At 36.2% G+C, this 18473-nt stretch overlaps 3 protein-coding genes across 3 annotated transcripts; all 3 read right to left on the bottom strand.

The window, feature by feature from the left end:
• Positions 1–2660: 2660 nt before the first annotated feature.
• Positions 2661–12781, bottom strand: LOC134238361 (toll-like receptor 4). The gene is made up of 2 exons (XM_062720500.1): positions 12688–12781; positions 2661–5196 (listed from the first exon to the last, which is right to left on the bottom strand). The coding sequence occupies exons 1-2, from the start codon at positions 12703–12705 to the stop codon at positions 2665–2667; spliced, it is 2550 nt and encodes an 849-aa protein (XP_062576484.1). The 5' UTR covers positions 12706–12781; the 3' UTR covers positions 2661–2664.
• On the bottom strand, positions 6850–7688 carry LOC134238374 (uncharacterized; the record flags this gene model as incomplete). The annotated part of the gene is made up of 1 exon (XM_062720508.1): positions 6850–7688. A coding segment is annotated over one exon (588 nt), but the record flags the coding sequence as incomplete, so codon positions are not given.
• Positions 10176–11301, bottom strand: LOC134238373 (uncharacterized). Its single transcript, XM_062720507.1, has one exon. The coding sequence runs from the start codon at positions 11271–11273 to the stop codon at positions 10176–10178; it is 1098 nt and encodes a 365-aa protein (XP_062576491.1). The 5' UTR covers positions 11274–11301.
• Positions 12782–18473: the final 5692 nt, after the last annotated feature.

The raw sequence follows: 18473 nt of genomic DNA, 5'->3' as shown, positions 1-18473 counted from the left end.
AATAAATAAAATATCTTAAAGAAATGACACTTTATAAAACGAAAAATAATGACCATCATGCATTTAAAAGAATTGCTCGATATCAAGTAGGAATGTATTGAACTTTGTGATTGCATACGGCGCCACTGAAGAAGTGTCGTTTTAATTAAGTGTTATTTCTAGCAAATTATATTATTTCTTGAATAGCCAGAAAATGTATCATATTTTCTTTTTACCTGTCTGCCTGTCAGCAAATTTTCTTTGTCATTTGTACATGATAGACGTTCATACATAAAAGATTGACCGTCAATAGTCAAAGGCATATCATCGATGTCAAAATTTGTCCCAAATAATATTGCGTAGTAAATTCATTTAAATTTCAATTTTGCAATAGCTCAAGCCTTTTATGTTGATTTTTTTTTCTTCAAAAAAAGTGGTTCCCATCAGCCATGTACCTCGAATCAATTGACTCGGCACTAATCTAGTGCTTCGGCGGTGTGATATATACGAGGTTTATGATTTTGATAGTATATTAATTAGCTGCAAATCCGCTATCATCAGGAGCTTATTTGCACATCTTTTATACAGATTATCAAATTAGTTAGGAGAAGAGCATATCAGTCAATTTTTTTATTGCGTTAAATGACACGATAGGTTATTGATGGAGGATTGCATTGCAATATTTTTATTTCTTTGAATATCCTGATATTTTAATAATTTTATAAATCAGTTTAATTGGTAATTTCATGTTAACGAATATCGCATACAGAATGTATGCGATTCTGACTAAGGGTCCCTGACTTAGAACCCATCGCGTATTCAATTATTTCTTTGTATATATTTGCATGGAATACAAATATATTACTTTCTGGGATAAATCTGATTAAATAATTTAGGTCTAATGTCGGCTGGGCTATTACCGAGAATTTCCCTGTAAGCCGTATCAACACCAGCCATTAGCTTCTCCTATTGCCAGGCACATAGCATCGAATTTGAAAGTGGGGGTGGGGGCAACCAGAGAAATCTTTTTTTTACTTACCTGTTAAAGTTGACAAACAAAAAAAATTGCCCAAACTCAAAAATCATATTTCGTAAGGGGGAGGGGGGTGGGGGGTGGGTGGGTGTAAGTGGCCAACTTTTTTCAATGCCAACTTCCTTTCACTACCAATTTTTTTGCATGGAATATTGATATCACTTTACTGTGGTAGGAAGTGTGGGGGCCAACCAAGCTTTCAATGAACATATTCATTAGTAAAGGTAATATTTGGGAAAAAAGGGGGACAGGCCCCCCTGTTCCCCCCCCCCCCCGTTGCTACGTGCCTGATTGCATATTTGTGTAAAGTGATATTGCATCACAGCTGACCAGCAAGTTCTCATTGTGTGGTCGCAGAAGTTCATTCTTCAATGTGAAGTCTGAGCCATCCATAAATTTTGTGCTCAAGTTTTGCATGCACAATAAATGATTAAAAATAGATTCAATATAATTGACTATATTTTAGTAAGTGCCGTTTTGAAATGTAGCAGGCCTCCGTTGAGAAATAAAGGTATTTTGCAGCTGCTATTACTTGTCGTATATTGTATATATATATATAAGACTCAAAAGTCCGATGGTGACGCCAAAGCCCGATGGTCTCGCCAAAGCCCGATGGCCTGCGCCAAACCCCGATGGCACGCTGTCTTTACGGACGTCTCTACGCGAAAGTCCGATGGACACGCCAAAGTCCGATGGTTTGTTTCCTATGAGGCACGTTGCGCTAAAGTGCGATGGTGGGAAGGAACTATCAACGTTTATGACATCACAATAGACGGACGTCATGGCGTTGTTCTGCATTCAAAATCCATTGATTTAGCATTTGTCTCGAATACGATTTTACTGATTTTGCCTATTGTTTTCGCCCACTAGAGCTATTAGGGTTAGTCCTTGTACACCATTAGACTGATAAGGGTTAGTTCTTGAACACCAATGTGTTTCTTCAAACTCACCCGAGAGATTTTATAATTAGTCCTCGCACACTATTGGACTTATTTGGATTAGTCCACCCATCAAAGATACCTAGCTTATGGTTGTTACACACATTTTTTGACTGATAAGTGTTAATCTCGCACCTATATCCACAAGACTAGGCTTAGTCTTTGCATTGAATATTTATTTGTATTTATTCTAAACCATCGAGCCTCGGCATGGGATGGCATTGCGTTTTTGTGCAGTAGTACTATGACTTCATAAACATTAATTGTTTTCTACACCATAGAACTTTGGCGTGTCAAATCATCGGACTCTGGCGTGACCATCGGACTTAAATTGGCGTCACCCTCGCACTTTGGAGTCCTACATATATATACGAGTTTGAGTATGCTTTCCGTCATCTTTGTAATAAAATGCTTATTGACAGATCTATATATTTGTAAGTTTCTTAAGATGTGACCCGTCCGCAGGGGATCATCACTCCTCCATGACAAATAATCCCAAATGCAATGTTTTGGTCCTTGTTTGCTCTGCTCCTAATTTGACTCTGACTAATTGGACTTTTGACCTTGAATGCTGTTCGTTATCTCCACACGTTTCATCGATAAGGTTTTTTCTTTACTTTTCTTCATTTTATCTGTTTTGTTTTTTATATAAAGAAGGTTTTTCACAGGTATCAGCGTTGTTGTCATAAGGACCTGTTGCAGGTGTCGGCTACTTTAATCTGACGGATTTTTGCATGTGTCAGCTACTTTGTCCCAGAATACGACGTTCCCCTGAGGATCGTCGCGGTACTCGATATAGGAATGACTTTCTACCAAGGCCAGCATTGATAAAGGCAACATCTTAGCAGTCACGTGTCGATACATAACCATGAACAGTACGCCCTTTCCATCCCGGGTATAAATACTCTCCATTCTGGCCATATTGAATTCATACATACACCAGTAAGAGTTCAGGAAGTGATTGGACAGAATTATGATTGTTTTACGACTCTTGGTGATAGCTTCTGTAATGTTTGCTGCGATCTCTGTACCGGGCCGGAAGTCCCTCTTGTCGAGGCACAGGTGCAGTCCTCTTGATTTCTCTAGCTGGGAAATCGACTCGTGCAGTGCGAAATCCCTGTCTTCATCAGCGTATGATATGAAGGCATCAAACGTAAACGTATCTTGATATATAGGTTTGGCTAATCGGTATTTGTTTTTGGTCATATAAAACAAGTAACGTAGTTTCCATCGGTACCGGTAAACTAAACCGGTAACGATGATTATCACGAAGCACACTATGACAGAAGTTATTATGAATGTTAACACTTGATAATTTTTACACTGAATTTCAAGCAATCGCAAAACTGTTTCTATGTCTTGGAAACCAAAGCTTGTTCCATTGTCTAACTTACATTTCATCTGATGAAAGTCCGAGATATGTTTGCGATTTTTGGAAGACCACTGTAGAAAATGTCGAGAATCGCACGAACAAGCAAAAGGATTGTCTGCCAGAAAAATTTTAAAGTGTCTATTCTTTTTTGATATTTCTGCAATCGACACTGTGGCGTCCTGACTGAGTTGCATTATCGTATTGTCTGAGATATCAATCATGATCAGGTTCCACATATTATCAATCTTCACATTCCATTCCGTCAAGAAATTTGAACTTAAGTTCAGCTTTTGAAGCTTTCCTAGATTTTTGAATAGTTTTTCATGAAGCTGTTGTATTCTGTTGTCCGATAAGTCTAGCTCTTGAAGATTGACCTGATTCTTAAAGGTTCCTCCGTCCAAATCGTCTTTCAAACTGAAACCTAACAGGTTGTTGTTAAGCTTTAAAACTTGCAGTGCTGTCGTAAAATCAAATAACCTGGTTGAAAGCAAGGAACAAAGGTTACCTGATAAGTCCAAATATTGAAGTTTATTAAATCCTATAATGGGTCCCTTGAAGCTGGTTATGACGTTCTGTGAAAGGTCAAGATGGGTCAACTGATTGGACGGGTTAACATGAATCGCAGAGAGTTCCAGACGTATGCCGATTGTTCTCAGAATGAGAGTTCTTAAATTTCTTGGCAGAGTTACGGAGATATTAGCATTATATCTCATTTGAAATGGTTCTGTGTTGTATTTGTTGGAATGTCTCTCTATTGTGTTATCGGAAGGCCGTAAAGGGTTCTGACAAATGAAAGCGTCTATCAGTTTGCTGGTGGGCTTTGAAGTCATTTGGAGGGACAAGTCAAGTGATTCCATCCCTGTCAAGAATAAGACATCCATTAAGTAAGCACCAAGTGCCATTTTATTTCGGACGAGCGACACTATTCTGAGAGTTGGGGGAAAATAGCGGATAGCATATCTTTCTACAAGAGCTAGTCTGTTGTTCTCTAGGTAAAGTTCTTCGAGAGAAGTGTTCTTAAAGTGCATGACGTCACGGATTTGTAACAAAGTTCCTATTCCATAAGTGCAGTGGATTTTATTGGCTTTGAAAACCTTTATTTTGGAAAACTGTAAATCGCTTGTTATATTCGCAAAACTTGCAAATGTAAATTTTTCATTGTATGAAATATCAAGGACCGTTATATTTTGTTGTTTTTTCAGAGCACCTGCTGAGAATCCTTTTATGTGACAACAAGACAAATCCAGAATCTCTAAGAGAGGCAGATTTTCCAAGAACTTCTCTCCAATTTCTTCTATCGAGCAAAATCCAGACAATCCTGATACGTTTAGGGCTGTCAGTGACGTCAGTGAGCGAAACTGTCGACCAAATTGTGTCGATGATATGACGTCAATCCGGAGAGTCTCTAACGAGGACAGATGGCCCCACATTTTGTATGGAAATGTGCTCCGTGCTTTGACTATAGTCTTTTTAATGTATATTGAACGTAAAGCTTTTAAGTCTCGAAAGACTTCCGGTCTAAGTACGCTTTCGTCCAGTTGAAGTTGATTTCCTTCTAAATTTAAAGTTCTCAGGCGTGTTAAGTTTGCGAACACGTCGTGAGTAAAGTTTTGAAGCTGGTTATAAGACATATCCAAATTCACAAGTGTGGGACTAAACGGATGCATGATATGACTTATTCTATTATGTCCTATATTTAGAGTGTCGACATCAGGTCGCGTTCGCGGTACCTCTGCGATTGCGAGATTCGAACAGTCTGCTATATAGTTCTTGTAACTGTTTGGGATACAGCGACAATCAGGATTACTTGTGCAATGATTCCAACTTTCTATTCCCGAAACAGCAACGAAGCCACCAAAGAAAGTCAAAAATATCTGAAAAGTAAAAGGTTTTTTTCTTTATATTTAATCAATGAGTAACTGAGATGTAATATATTCAAAATAAGAGTAAGGAAATGACCATCAAATCTTTTTTTTGAAAATTGCATTACTTTTTACAGTTTCAATCTTAAACCAGAGGTACTGTAAGCACTGACCTCACTAAATGATATTCCCATATATGATTACTAGAATAATGGCAAAGTGTATGTTTTTCTCACGAAATAAGTGTCAGATCAAAATAAAAAATAAGAGACGCACAATGGCATCATGTAATGATGAATCTGTGATATTATCATTAAATATAAAGGAGTTGCGGATAAGAAATAGGTACCCTTCGGTGTTATAGAAATAATGATAGTTTCCACGTTGTGCTACGGCAAACAAAAATATGTTCGATCAAAAAATAAAACAGGACCACAGGCACTTGTTTCTGTAATAAATTTTTGACCCATAGTATAATAATAACACAAGGTATCTAACTCCGATTTACACCGAGTACCCCCCTCCCTTAGAATCGCGCTCATTTATACTTTCAGAGGAAATGCACGGGTAAACTGTTTATACCTATGTCTTCTACGATAATTTATCTACACAACCATATCTGGCATGCTTGTCTTTATTTTCTTTTATTTCCGTAATCAGCGTCAAAACTCTGCTCGCCGAGTGGAAAGTAAAACAGTACCATAGAGTTGTATGTTCTAATCTCGGGCAAAGAATTAGACCTCGAATTTGATTGGCTAAAAATCTGTTTCTGAAATTACATCGGAAAAACATCGTTGCGTTTTTATGGAAAATAAGACACTGTGAAAATTTATTAATTCAATGCAATATTTAAAATCTGGGATTGGATTTTTAAACCCACGCATTCTTTAATTTTTCTCTTTGCCAGAGATTAGAACATACAATTCTCGGTGTAAATCGGAGTTTAATACTTGTGTTATTATTATACTATGGGTCAAAAATTCATTACATAAACAAGTGCCAGTGAACAGGACGTACACAATGGTACTTTTATATGAAGCAAGAAATCTGTGAAAGTCTCATTAAATTCCATCAGTGGCTCAAAGAGGAGTTGCGGATAAGATGGGTACCCCAAATTGTTACAGACAGAGATACAGACATTCCGATCGCTGAATACTCAATCACTTTTTAAGCGGGGAAATGATTTTTCCAGAGTTACATCTTCATGTATACCGAGAAAATGGCTTTATAGAAGAATGACCCAGATTTTGTGGGGAGAGGTGCCTTATAATACAGAAATGAATGTAAATTGCTATATATTTGTTTTCTTCTTTTTTAAAAGATCGATCATCACAATTATTTTTAAGAATTTGGGGGCATAAAAAATGTATAAAATTAATTTGATTTCAACATTAGACTTGAATTAAAAAATAAGAAATAGTGTTAAATCTGATTATCTCAGAAAAGTGTAACTCAAACAAATGGTAACTTGAAATTAATTTTATTAAAGTGTGGCGATATTATGGGCACGGCTGTTATTTAGTTTCAAATGCAAAACAAACAATATCATATGGGCAATGGGCAGCCAAGACAAGAGCATGCCCCAATCAAATGCACAAACAACATTCAACATCAAAGCAAATCATATATCAAGGTCATTACCAAAGGTGAAAGTTCATATAGTGGTAAGTCAAAGTTCATACAACATCAAAAGTTCAAAGTTCACAACATCAAAGTTCAAAGTTCACCATATATATATATAGAAAGCATTGACCCTGGGAGGTGCAGAGGTCAAAGCTTACAATATAATTACCAAAATGCCGCTTATACGCCACAAGTTCCCTGAGATGAGGATCAGAATGAAACTCATCCATGGAACTCCGCCACCATGGTGGGGGTAGAGCGGCATATACGAACAGCCGTACCCAGGACCCTTGCTAATTGGGAAAGCAGGATTGACCATGCGCAACGATAGCCTCAAGTCCCCCCTGGAGAGAGTTTAGAAAAATGTTATTCCCCAACGAGGATAAGTGTACCCCATCCTGTAAAAATAAAGCTGGATCAGGTTTAATGTCTGAATGGCGAATTATTGCGCCCCCAGATTGCAAGACAATTGCAGTTATACCAGAATTAACCCGTTTGCGTGCATTTTCCATAGCTTTTAAATTTGCTGAATAGCGCCATTGGAGACGCGGAAGTATAAATGACCATATAATCCTACTGTTTCGAAAGTGATTCCTTAGAAATAAAACCAACTGCTTTGCAACCACCCTTATTTTTCTGATCGATACATTGCCCAAGTCATTCCCCCCACAATGTATAAGGATGAAATTAGGTACAGGGCCCACCTTTCCAAGAGTTCTACTCTTTTGTTTAGTTTTACTTAACTGGAGGCCACTATAACCCTGCCACCACAGTGAGATGTGTTTTCTTTCTAATGTCAAATTTGTACCACCTGGTCTTAATACAGCTTCCAAAAAGGCGTGCTTGATTATTGATGAACCCACCAACCATATTGTCTGTATATAAAAATTAGATTAAAACTTTGGTATGCGAATGTAGGATTTGTAAGAATCAGATTTCCAACGACCAGATCTCTGAATGTCATGAGTTGAAAATCCTTTTAACGCGAGATCAGTACTCGCGCCGATACGAAAAGAGTGAGATTTGTATCCTGAGATACCAGGCAAATTTAGGTGCTTTACTGCCTTACAAAGTACCCCCGTAAATTGATATCGTGTGAGTGGGGATAAATCGAAGTGTCGAAACAATGGACCTGAACCCTCTGGACGGATGCTGACGTATTTAGTAATGAGCTGATATGGACATGCTACACCACCCTGCTTATCTATTTGAAGTACTTTGCCTTTACCTAACTGGTCCGTTTTCGAATACCGGATAGTCAGTAAGAGAGATTGCGTTTCGTGATTAATGGACAAATTGTCGAATTGAATTGTGTTTTGTTGATCACCTTCTCTTGTATTAACTGTTAATTCGCCAACTCTTAAAAATCCATGAAATGCCAGGGAAAATGCAGCCGAGAAAAGAGCTGTTTCAAAAGCATTGGTACATATTATGGGCAGAACTTGAATAATATTTAGCAAAATTGTTTTCGTTATTGGCAGTCTAGTATCTACTTTATGTCTCAAACGTTTCATGCCCTGCAATAACTTTGTAACCAAGAACTCTGGGGTTGGATCGTGAACACTCTGCAATTTACAATAAAATGAAATGGCTGACAAGTATGACCTCACGGTACCATATGCGAGGCCGGATGATGATGAATGCAAAACGAATTGCACGACTGAGTTTAATGTAGGGGGCCATGGCGTGCAATCAATGAGTCTACATACTTTGTAATAAGCTGCCATTCCAGCCCGATGAGATTTATGTGTGTTTTCAGATACTGAGGCGTCTAAAAGTTTAGCAAACTCAGGCTGGAGATGATGTTGCGGAAAGATAGGGGCACTGGGCAAGGGTGTTCCCTGGCATGTGGAGCTGCTTGTCGGAATCTGGCCCACTGCTTACGAGAAATTGAATCAGCAACTACATTGTCTTTACTTGGTATGTAAACTGCACGAAACAGAATATTATAATTCATAGAAGCAAGGACAAATGGTCTAAGTAGTTTCATGACCCGCTCTGATTTAGAAGTGAGTTTATTAATTATAGCGACTACAGCTTGATTGTCTATATGGAGAATGATCTTTTTATTAGCGAGTTTGTTACCCCATAAATAGACGGCCAAGACCACCGGAACTAACTCTAAAAAGGTCATGTCTTTAAGTAGGTCATTGGACGCCCAGGTCTCTGGCCAAGGGTAAAAACACCATTCCCCTTTGAAATAAGCACCACATCCCAAGTAAGACGAACCGGAACTATCTGTGTAAAAATTAATGTTGTTGTCTGACGTCCACTCAATATCTAAAAAATACACAGTCCCATTAAATGATTCAAGAAAATTAATCCACATGTACAGGTCCTGTCGCATTGATTGAGTTATCCTTATGTGATAATGTAATTCTGAAACCCCTATTGTAGCATTATAAAGCCGACGCAGAAATGCCCTACCTGGTCTTATGGCTCTTGTAAAGAAATTCAGTTTACCTAAAACAGATTGTAATTGTTGGAGTGTCATCTTGCGTTGAACAACGAGATGGTGTAAAATACCCTGTAGCTCTAAGCATTTTGAATTGGGGATCTTAACTAGCATATGATAAGTATCTATCTCAAAACCTAAAAATGTCATAACCATAGTAGGGCCTTCAGATTTGTCCTCGGCAATAGGAACACCTATATCATCGCAGACGTCTTGAAAATTCGACATAAGATCTTGACAGGAATGGGCATCCCTCCCAGCAAATATAAAATCATCTAGATAATGATCCATTGTTGATGTTTTAGAGCGCTGTATCGTAGCCCACTGCAAAATTGTAGTAAAATCCTCGAAAACCTTACACGAAATGGAGCACCCCATAGGTAAACATTTGTCTATGAAATAATTACCCTGAAATTTAAAACCCAGGAGATCAAAATCGCCGGGAAATATTGGAAGAAGTCGAAATGCGGATTTTATATCTCGCTTACCTATGAAAGCCCCCTTCCCTAATTTAGCAATCATCTGAATCACTGAATCAAAGGATGAATATTGTACAGCAGTTTCACAAGGATCTATGTATGAATTTACACTACTAAACTTCGGGAAAGAGAGGTGCGTTATTAGACGCCAGCCCAAATTATCCCCCTTCGGCACTAACCCAATTGGAGATAACCTAAGATTAGAAATTGGTATTTTCGTGAAAGGACCCTGTATCCTCCCCATTTCAATTTCTTTATCGATTTTCTCTTTAAGTTCATTAGGATGATCCTCCGCGGATTTCAAATTATTACATTGAATTGGTAATCTAGGCCCATGATAATGAAGTTTAAACCCTTGAGAGAACCCTTGGATTAGGCGATTTGCTATGATTCTGTTAGGATAGTGGACGAGACATTTTTTAAGGGCGTGTACATTAATAGGCGTTGAACCTAGACGCCATAGATTGCGGGGTGCGGAATCTTGGTCTTGAGTAGGTGGGGCGCTGGGTGTTGCTGCTGGAATACCCCCTATAATTGGTATTTGCATTGGTTGAATACCCCTTATAGTTGGTATTTGCATTGGTGGTTTGTGGACGAAAACTTGACTGTCCATAGAATTGACCACTAAAATTTTGTTGGCGAAATATTTGTGCGGACCCAGTGTTTGAGGCTTGTGTAAGGCAATGTATCTGTGAATGGTTACTACCACATCGAATACAACTGTGTTTATACATGCATGGGAATTTGTCACAAGATCCCTTGTAATTGAAATTGAAGCATTTATCATTATTGGTTTTGGGTGCATTTGTTACGTTATAAGCGGGCCCAGAATGCATATACATCAACCATAATTCCGAGTCAATTTCACCCCAAGAAGACACAGGATTTTGCTCTTTGCGCAGCCTAAACTGCGTATCATATTCTTTCCAAGATATAGCCCCCCTGCTAACACCCATTCTTACGGTCTGTATGTACTTAAGTAGGTCAAGAGTCTTGGCGGGATGTGCACTCAAGTACACACTTGCAAATATGAGCATAAGGTCAGTCCATTGCTCAATATTTTCTACCTTTTTTGGGTTGGCATCTTTATAAATTATCTCACCCATACTATTCATAACTAATTTCTTTTCATCAGACCCTGATTTTGGTGTTACCAATGTGGCCAAATCAATATACTGCCCACTAATAATACGTTGTTTGACTGTGCTAGAAACATTCATACCAATCATATGTATTGATGGGACAGGAGCAGGGGTGGTACCAACATCTGTTGGAGTTGAGATTGTTGCTCCAGAGGTGGTCGGTGCAAAGGATGGCCCTGCACTTGTCGTCAACATGGGTTGCGCTTCCGCCACAACGGAAGTTGATGGAGCCTGGGTCGGTGGTATTGGTACATGTACTGGACATCCTGCCGACGCCGTCGACGAGTACGTCTGGGAATTCACAGACACCGTAGCCTGACTACCACTTGGCTGCTGTGTGGCAGTCGCTGCTGGTTGAGCCATTCTACGCTTCTTAGCTCTCGGTGGCATCGTGTTCAGAAAAGAAAAGAAAATTCTTTATTTATATATATATATATATATATATATATTTTTTTTATATTTGTAAGAAGAAATTTAAATTAATTATCTCCTCATTCTCACATGCCTTATTATTTCTTTTTATAAAGTTAGCCTAATTTTTTATTTATTTATTTATTTATTATTATTTTATTATTATTATTATTATTATTATTATTTTTATTTATTTATTTATTTATTTGGTTATTTATTTATTATTTTTTTTTTTTATCTCCCCTTGGTATAGAAATCTGAAACGTGTCGGATCAATTTATAAAACAAAGAAAATTTAATTAAGCCAAAGCAATATGATATAAATCCTAACGATCAAGATAATTGACTTAATAATCATTATATCTTATCACATACTTACATCATATAATCTGTTTTAATGAAAACTTATATAGATACAACGTGGTCGGCTAATACAAAATGGCCACAACAGACGCTAGAAAAAATTATCATTATAAAATCAAGGATCATCGGGAAATCATGAATAAATACTCCTAAATTGATTGCAGCAAACAACTACCAAATAGATAACAAAAACATCCATATGTATTATACCCATTAACTATTTTTCTAAATATCTAAATTTGCAAAAAATTATCCCTTAAAATTGCACCAACCTCATTCATATAGTCTGTGAATGAAAAAGGATTAACGGAAGTTGACTCAGGGGGAATAACTCTAATTGATTATAGGGATTATAGGCGGATCTATAGATTTTGTAATATGGGAAATTAACACTTTCTTCGATAAAAGCCTCCAATTCGAATAGAATTGGATGTGATATAATTTTAGGAATATAAACATTTGACTTCCTCATTTTTCAAATGCACCTTCAAATTTTCATTCATGTTTGTCAAGCCTTTTCAAGATACAACTGATCTGTAATGTTTAATACTGTAATATTTGATTTCTTTGTATAAATCCTAACGGGCCCCTGATCTGCTGATTACCTGTGTATTTTGTGCGTTCAAGCGAAATTACTTCCTTTTCTGTAGTTGAGGTATATTTCACAGTTGTGCAGAGCAATGGAATCGTGTTCATTAGAGTCTTAACCATGCAACATGTTGATAAAATGACACTTGTAAAAAAAATCATTGAATTGTGGGGGGGGGGGGGTTCCAAACCCCCAACCCCCGTGAATCCGTCACTGTTTAGAATAGAATAAAATAAAATAGAAAGAATAGAATTTATTACCGAATCAGGACCCATAGGGCATAAACATATATAAATTACAGATAAACATTATAAAGTAATCGACAAAATACAATATATGATGAAGAGCAATTCTTCCATATGAGTATACCATTAGTGACGGAAAAATTGTTAATTATGCGCTAAAATACAATGCTGTTTAAATAGGTTAGATAAAACTTACCCAATTATAACTTCCCATTTTTCAAGCGATGAATACATCAGTATGTTTTAAATTGTTCGATGTGTTCTGACGTAGATATAGAATGAAATTAAAGGACTCTTCCACATTTAAAGAGACTTAAAACGCTTCACTTGACCGGGTATCATCATAGCTCTAATTATAAATAATCCTTTAACTTCCTTAATAGTGATAAAAATAAACGTGTTATTATCATACAATGGGTTTTAAATATATCCAATACCTGTGCACAGACACCCTTATTTTAAAGTGAATAAAATAAAACAAGATATACGTGGGTTGTTTAATAAATTATATCCTGAGCTCTATGACACACAACATAGAAATCACATGGTATTTAGCTTGACTTTCTTTCATGATTGAATCATTAATTAATTAATGACAGATTATGGGACAGTTTTAATCAAATAGCTTTGTTATGAGAAGTTGGAAAACAAGGGGTATTCGAGACAATGCATTAAAAATGAATGGTAAAGAATCAGTATACTAGAGTGCAATTTAAAAAAGCTTCATGAAAGCTGCTGTAAAACCCGTTAAGAATCCAAAAATATTCACTAAAATATGTGATATTTATAGCAATCAATGTCTTTATATAGACACATAAGTAGGTGGATTTCAATTTCACTGAACAAAAATGATATAATGGGCATCTAAATGACTACCGTTCTTGGGGACGAGGACTTACAACAAAAAAATGTCCTATTTGCCAAAATTCAACAAATTATCACTGATGATGTTTGATTGACTGTAAGACACATAGCAAAATTGATTGGCATCGCTGTGGGGGTTATCTACACAGTTTGAAAGAGACGTTTGACAGTATTAAAACGTAGTACTTAATGGCCATCTTTGTTTTGAAAAAGTTAAAACAACAGTTTGTAAAAGATCTAAACAATTATTTTTAAAAAATCAAAAATTGCAGTTAACAACGTCTGTCTGAAATTAAAACAGATAATAAAACTTGAATCCATTGCTTTAATTCATCAAAACAAATTTGCAATAAGATACACTTGACAAAAACAGCCAAGGTCTGAGAAAAGCAAAGAATTGCAAAAACATTTTCTATGCCATTTTCCTAAATATTAGTGGTAAGAACAAAATTCTTATTCGGGGAGACAGTTTAATTTCTGGAGAAGTCTAGAAAACAAGAAAAAAAACCACAAGGTTTGTGAAGAAGGAACCAGGATAAGGAATCCACTACATTACATTTCTTTATAACAGCGTCCAAACCCAAACGCCATGCAGATTAAGACGGTTTAGGGGTGGCCCTTTTCACAAAACATTTTTTAGACTAGATTAACATTTTACATCTGTAATCATTTGATAAATAAATATAAATAATAAAAAAATTCTTTAATGTTTATACCAAGTAACTTAAAGTAAAAAGAAAAAGAGGATTTTTTGATGTCAACTCTGATATTTTAGAGGCCTTTGTTTGCTCTGCTCACGGTTTGTATTGTTTTAATGTATTTTTCAGCTTGAATACTTTCTTTACGTCCATATTTCATGTTCTAAATTCCCATTCCCAGGAACAATTCAAGATATCTATATGAAATCGTAATAAGTGTATATTTGAAACATCTACAGAGCTAATTAATTAATTAAGCTTAGTTTGTAAATATATTTCTAGATAATATATACCAGTAAATTACGCTTATTATCATCTTGACTTTCTGAGACAATTATCGGAAAAATGTTAGTAATGATGCTGTGCTAGTGACAATGGGGTCACTGTGTAAGCCAGCACTACAGTGTTATTATCTCCAATTTGCTTTCAAATGTACATTGGAATAATTGGTTGATGGATATCCACAAAACAAATAGCTGTTTTACTAAAGACTAGAGACCAGTAATAGAATTTGGAAAAATAATACTTTCTATCTTTAATAACCAACATTATGACAAAGCAAAGGAAAAGACATGCAAATCTTGCAGATATCTCAAGCATAATAAATAAACGATCTGTAGCATTGCACTCTGTCGGACGTCTCAATAACGAGTCGCTCCTCGTGACAAAACAACAACAACAAAAATCCAACCACTACAACAAGCCTCTAAGTCATATCTGCTTTCGAAAAAGTTATACTTAAAATATTCAAGTTTAATGGCAATTTTTTCTTATTTTTAACGACGTTCGATCCTGATATTTAAAGTCTTAAACTTTTTTGGCCAAGTATATTGTTAGTTTTTACATACATAGTTTAATTAAAATTCAAATCAAAAAATGGGGGTCAATACGCTTCTTTTGGCGCTACAGTACATTTGTTATGACGTTTTTGCACTGAAATTTGTGTCTTAATTGAAAATAATATTTTTGACGTTTTCCCTCCAATATTTTTATCCAATAAAAGCATGAAACAAAATTAACTCTAAGTTTGTTTAAAAAAGACACTTAAAAATTGTGACTAAGAAAAAGTTTTAAATTGATTCGCACAATCAATTTTTTGACCTTTCTGCACTAATAAAAAGTATTTTTTTCTGGCATTGAAAATTTGATAAGCAAGAAAATTATTTTAAAGCCTTAAACTTTTTCTGATTTTAAGCTAATAGGCCAAATTTATCTTGAATATTTAGAAAAGAACATCAAAAGCGGGGTATCTGATGTAAATTTTCAGATATTACTAAAAAGAAGTGTAAATTTTTACATTAAAATTGGCTCAATTCTTTCCCGGATTTTCAGAATATATTTACTATATTTGTCACACTTTGTAGATAGAATTCATAAGAAATATTTTATCAGATATTTCAAAACCAGCATAACACATTTAACTGCAAAAAACAGCTTTTTGTGCAACGAGGAAGGAAAAATAGGAATCCAAAATTAACAGTACTGTTATAGTTCAAAATAAAAAAAACTGATCATTTTCGTCTAAAAAACTTTCTGCCACAAAATGTAGTCACTATCTTAATTCTACAATATGGAATTTATTCACTGTTTTTTCATTGAATATAGTTAAATTTGCACTGTAGAATCCAGATTTAATGTTAGAACTTTAAAATGATGCAGAATTTTATAAATAAAGGACCTGACCAAAATACTGTAACGATCCCTCCCCCATTTTTCTTGAATCTCATTTTTTTATCTTGGTATTTTTCTAAAGCACTTTCATGCATACTTTAAATTCATTCATCAATTCTTGCATGGAATGTTGAAATGTCCAGCGAGAGTTATTTCTTAATTGTTGGTTGACAACTGTTTATATGCAGCGAAGATCTATGTCATTTTTCTTGTGTTTCGATGTGTTGAATGTCAGACATCGTCTTGCTATTTAATTGCACGCTTTTTGTTGGCTTGATTGTACATACGTAATTGTAAAGTTGCGCTGTAGTTTAGGATTATCTTAGAGTTACCTTATTTCTTGTGTGATCGATGTTTTATGGTCTTCGAGTACACAGGTTTCACTGAAACTTCTGCCGCCGCCATACTTTGTTTACTTGTGTATTTTCCCGTGATGCTTCACGGTGATCTATTTTTACTGGAGTTATTTCGGCGGAAGATTTGATTGTAAATTCTTTTTAAATTAAATGTTAAACAGTGTTAAATGAGCTTTTAAAAGTGTAACTTTATGTTTTATGAATTTATTTAATTTATTTATGTTTTGTAATAATTTTACATACGATGTACGAGAGTGAGATTTCATTACGGGACGATGATTACATTTGATTGGCTGATTATTATTTACGGGATGGAATTATTAGTTATGATTGGTTATGAATTATTGCGGGTTTTGTTAATTCTATAAATACCCAGATTCTGAATATCGTTTGCTCTCTTGTTTTCTTTGTGACCTAGGGAAAGGTTGCCAGTTTTGTCCAGAGTAATTTAAGGTGTGTACTAGTTCAGTATCTTTGTGACTGAAGTACATAATACATAATGTTAGGTTAGGCTAAATTAATTATTACTAGTAATTGTACTAGTTTTATTTATAATTACTAGTTGTGAACTAGTTATTTTTATCTTCTTTAGCCCAGTTTAGGAGTTAGGAAATATTTCTGCTGCGTGCTAGTAGTTGAACTAGTAGCGGGAATATTTATTTGTAAATTAATTATAAGTCATTTATAGAGAGCCTTTACGTCTTATTTTGGTCGGGGGAATTTGCTTAAATTATAAATTTACTGGAAATAGTGTCAGTTGCCCAGTTCTATATCAGTAGTTGTACTGATTTTGGTCTTAGATCTATGTCCCAAGGGTTGAGACTTGTGTGAATTTCAAACATTGTTATTTATTTTCGCTGTTCATGTATTACTGAATAAAATTATAAAACTTTACATCGAAGTTTTTGTTCTCAACACAAGGCAGGCGTTCCGAAGCGTTACAATTTTGGCATCCACGGCGGGATCCGTTTAAATTTACGGGTCCTGTGATCGAATCATAACAACGCTTTGTCTGTGTTTGAGAAACAAAAATTTTATTAAGCAAATCAAATAAAAATAAATCACAATGGCAGGACGTAGAAGTCGACGGAAACGTCGTGGTCTTCAAGAATCCAGACCTACCTCACGAGTTTCGTGTTCCTCTGTAGATACTGTAAGAGAAAATGAAAGCGAATGTGAATTTCCGTGTGAAGGAGCTGACATGCACAGAACTAAACCACTTGTTCATTCAAATAAAGAAGCCTCTCAATTTTTACGTAACTCAGATACAAGTTTAATGCTTGTGAGTTCTCAGGCAGACGTTGTGAGAGATGGAGAACCTACACCTTTTATTGGGAACTCAGATACAGTTTCTGTAACTGTGAGTACCACTACAGAGCAGCCACAGACAACAAACAGTGTAGTTACGCCTAAAATGAGCCATCTTCACACCTGTGGTCCCACAACTCAGATGCCTTTTGTACCTGTTTGCTCACATTTTGCTGAGAATTTGTGTACAGGTTTTCCTAGAGAGCCGACAGCTGTCCCTAGTATGTATGTACCTGCAGTCCCCAGTACAGGTACTCACATGAGCCCCTCCATTACGCAGACAGCAAGTCCAGTATATGGGTTACCTGTGAACTCTCATAAACACAGCACTTTGAGTTCATGTACAGGTTCAAATTACCACACTACCTTACCTGTAAACTCTTATGCAGTTCCTTGTACTGTGAGTTTTCAAGGTCCTGTTTATTGTCAACAAAACCAGAGCGCCCATATGTTTACTCCATTCCCCACAATTACAACACCAGGTCACAACGTTTGCGCGAGGACTCGTTTACCTCTAAGTTTGTGTACAGGTTCTGTGCCTGTAAGTTCTAGTACAGGTAATGTACCTGTAAGCTCATGTACATGTACAGGTTCTGTACCTGTTGGTCTAAGTACAGGTTCTGTGCCTGTGAGTTTGTGTACAGGTTCTGTACCTGTGATGCTGAATCAGACTTCCGCTCCCATGAGAAGCGCACGAGATATATCAAGGACAGAAAGCGAGCAAACTGCACTTGTCCAGCTTACGGAGATGGTAGAGCATTTACAAGAGAAAATTAAACAGCTCTCTGAACAAGATAACCACCAAAGGACCAACCCTGACAACAGACAATCAGATACATGTAGCACGTCTCACGAGTGTTTGAGTAGCGACAGAGAAACATCACAGTCTGACTTTGTGTACCGGAAAAGGGCTAAGCATCACAATGTAAAGATTCCTCCATACACAGGGAAAGGAGATTGGTCTGTCTGGTTTTGTCGATTTGAGGAAGTTGCAGATAGATACCACTGGACAACAGACGACAAACTGGACCAATTACTGCCCAGATTACATGAAGATGCTGCTGACTTTGTTTACGGCCAAATAT

Source organism: Saccostrea cucullata, unplaced genomic scaffold (assembly GCF_032062105.1).
Source record: "Saccostrea cucullata isolate Sc308-1 unplaced genomic scaffold, CSIRO_AGI_Scuc_v1 ctg787, whole genome shotgun sequence".
In the NCBI taxonomy this organism is placed as follows: Eukaryota; Metazoa; Mollusca; class Bivalvia; order Ostreida; family Ostreidae; genus Saccostrea; species Saccostrea cuccullata.
Note: the sequence above shows the minus strand (reverse complement) of the source record. Positions and strands in the feature narration are given on the sequence as shown.

Bases quoted from the DNA above. Each gene is read 5' to 3' on its own strand.
- LOC134238373 (XM_062720507.1), bottom strand. From the start codon at position 11,273: ATGCCACCGAGAGCTAAGAAGCGTAGAATGGCTCAACCAGCAGCGACT.